The 2,202-nt window shown below is 64.1% G+C and overlaps 1 protein-coding gene across 1 annotated transcript in view; it reads right to left on the reverse strand.

The window, feature by feature from the left end:
• Positions 1–1,719, reverse strand: part of DNASE1 (deoxyribonuclease 1) — a 4,005-nt gene extending 2,286 nt beyond the window's left edge. Inside the window, exons 1-5 of the mRNA XM_006140749.3 lie at positions 1,570–1,719; positions 1,121–1,268; positions 745–833; positions 566–649; positions 82–206 (exon numbers count right to left, since the gene is read on the reverse strand). Of these exons, the coding sequence (XP_006140811.1) occupies positions 82–206; positions 566–649; positions 745–833; positions 1,121–1,267 (445 nt within the window). The 5' untranslated portion in view covers position 1,268; positions 1,570–1,719. The remainder of the gene's footprint in view (positions 1–81; positions 207–565; positions 650–744; positions 834–1,120; positions 1,269–1,569) is intronic.
• Positions 1,720–2,202: the final 483 nt, after the last annotated feature.

The raw sequence follows: 2,202 nt of genomic DNA on the forward strand, positions 1-2,202 counted from the left end.
GAGCACCAGGGGGAGGGTGGCGTCAGGACAGCCATGGGGTGCTGCAGGGCAGGGCCAAGTGTCCCCCCGAGCCGCACTCACGCGTGCATGGGGAGGAGAACTTGACGACAATGGGCGGCCGGCTGAAGGTGTGGTTGCTGCAGGGGTGGTCCTTGCAGTGCTCACGGGTGTAGTCGTAGCTGTCCAGCACAGACACTTGGTCTCGCCTGCGGGGACAGGTGGCTTGGGATTGGGGAGCTGCCCTTTCACACCTGGCTCCCTTATCCCTCCTCTCCCCAAGGCCACTGGCCGTGGGTGGGTGGGCGTCCTGGGCACCAGGAGCCAGGCCAGAGTTTCACACTGCAGACCTGCTGGGCCCAGAGGTGGGAGACCGCCACCCCCCTCCCCTGGACCGGACCTGGGGCCCTTGCACTGTTAGACAAGTAGCTACCCCCTCTTTGGGGTCCTCCCAGGTGAGGGAAGGGCTCCCTGGGTCCTTCTGACCACCTGCTGGCCCCCTCAGGTCCAGACTCTGGTCCGATTCCCACGTCTCCCTGTGGCCGCGGGCTCGGCCAGCCCGCCTCACCTGTGCAGGAAGAGGTAGCGCTCCTTGTACGTGCTGGGGCCCAGCGGCCTGCTGACCACATAGTGGTAGGAGTCTGGTACGTCCCTGGAGGGAGGAAACAAGAGTTGATCCGGGGCCACAGAGGGGACCCGCAGACTGCCCAGGGTGGTCACATCCCAGGATGCCCACGCCTCACCCACCGGTTGAGCTTGTCCAGCAGCTTTCCCACAGCCACCAGGTGGCTGTCTCTGACCTCCTGGATGAGGGCGATGTCGTAGTCACTCACGATCTGGGGGAAGCACAGCCACGCTGAGTGGAGACCTTGACGGACAGGCCTGCAGCCCCTGCTGCTCCCAGACCTCTGCCGTGGTCGGGGCCGTGCTCCCCCTTGGCTGCAGCCTGGCGCTTTTGCCCGGACTCCTGCTGCAGCCACCGACGGCACCGCAGGGACTGGATCCTGGCCAGCAGGTGCAGCCCTGCTTGCCCTGGCTGGCTGAGGAGGCTCTCCGGGCCCCCGACAGGGCCGACCCCACAGCCAGCCCCGGTTGCTCGCCCTCAGGGACGGGCGCTGCTTACCTGCGTGATATAGTTGGAGAGGGTCACGTTGTTCATCTTGGACTCCCCAAAGGCCCGGATGTTGAAGGCTGCGATTTTCAGGGATAGTGCCACCTGCAGCAGGCCGGCCAGGGCCAGCAGGGCCTCCATGAGCCTCCTAGTCCCCATCCTGGGGGAATGCAAGTCACAGGAGGGAGGCATCAATCAGGCCTTCTGGAGTCCAGCATGGTGCGAGCTCTTGGAGGCCAAGGGCACGGGAGCCCTGTCGTGGTGGGTGGTGCCAGGACACCCTGGAGACCCTTGTGCCAAGTGCCCAGAAGACCTACTACCTAGCACCCAGTAGTGGACCCTGACTACTCCTCCCCCACCAGAAGGCCTGTCTCTGGGAAGGGTACCCACACCGAGGCCTCGCTGTTGGAGGGACTGCGTCCTGCCCCACTCCTGGGGGTGCCCTGCAGCCTGGTGCTCACCTGAGATGTCTACAGAGATGGCAGGAATTCTGCTAAGAATCTGGAATATTCTCGGCTATTTTTTAAATTTTGCTGCTTAAAGCGTGTTATGAAGGGAGCTCTCTGGAAGGGGCTGCTGGGCTCAGGGTCCTGCGCGGACAGCGCTGTCCCACCTGGGGCTTTAAAGGCTCAGGGAGCCATGACCCTCCCGGGGCGGGGCAGGCCTGGAACAATGGCACGGCTGTGTAGCTTTCCCACGGGGCTGTGGCGCGTGCCTCCTGCCCTGGCACAGGTCCCCACAGCTGAGAAACCACCTGATGATGATGTTTGGCTTGGCCGTAAGCGGCTAAAAATAGGGCCATGGCCCGTGTCCTTCATGCATGTGGCCCCCACCTGGTGGGCAACAGGTGTGCACTGGGGCGGGGCCAGGCTGTGCACCATCAGTTAATGGTTGGGGGAAGGGCGAGGTCACCTTGGAGGGAGAGGTGAAGCCAGGTCCTGGGCTGCTGTTGTACACCGAGCCCAGTGACGGAACCGCCATGGCACCTTCCACCCCACACCCTATTGACCCCAGCTACGGCCTTCCTGATTCGTCAGCCTGGAGGCACAGGCAGTGTGGGCGCCTAGATGGGGCTGCGCCCTACAGCACTGGGC

This window comes from Tupaia chinensis, unplaced genomic scaffold (assembly GCF_000334495.1).
Source record: "Tupaia chinensis unplaced genomic scaffold, TupChi_1.0 Scaffold000042_2, whole genome shotgun sequence".
Classification (NCBI taxonomy): Eukaryota; Metazoa; Chordata; class Mammalia; order Scandentia; family Tupaiidae; genus Tupaia; species Tupaia belangeri.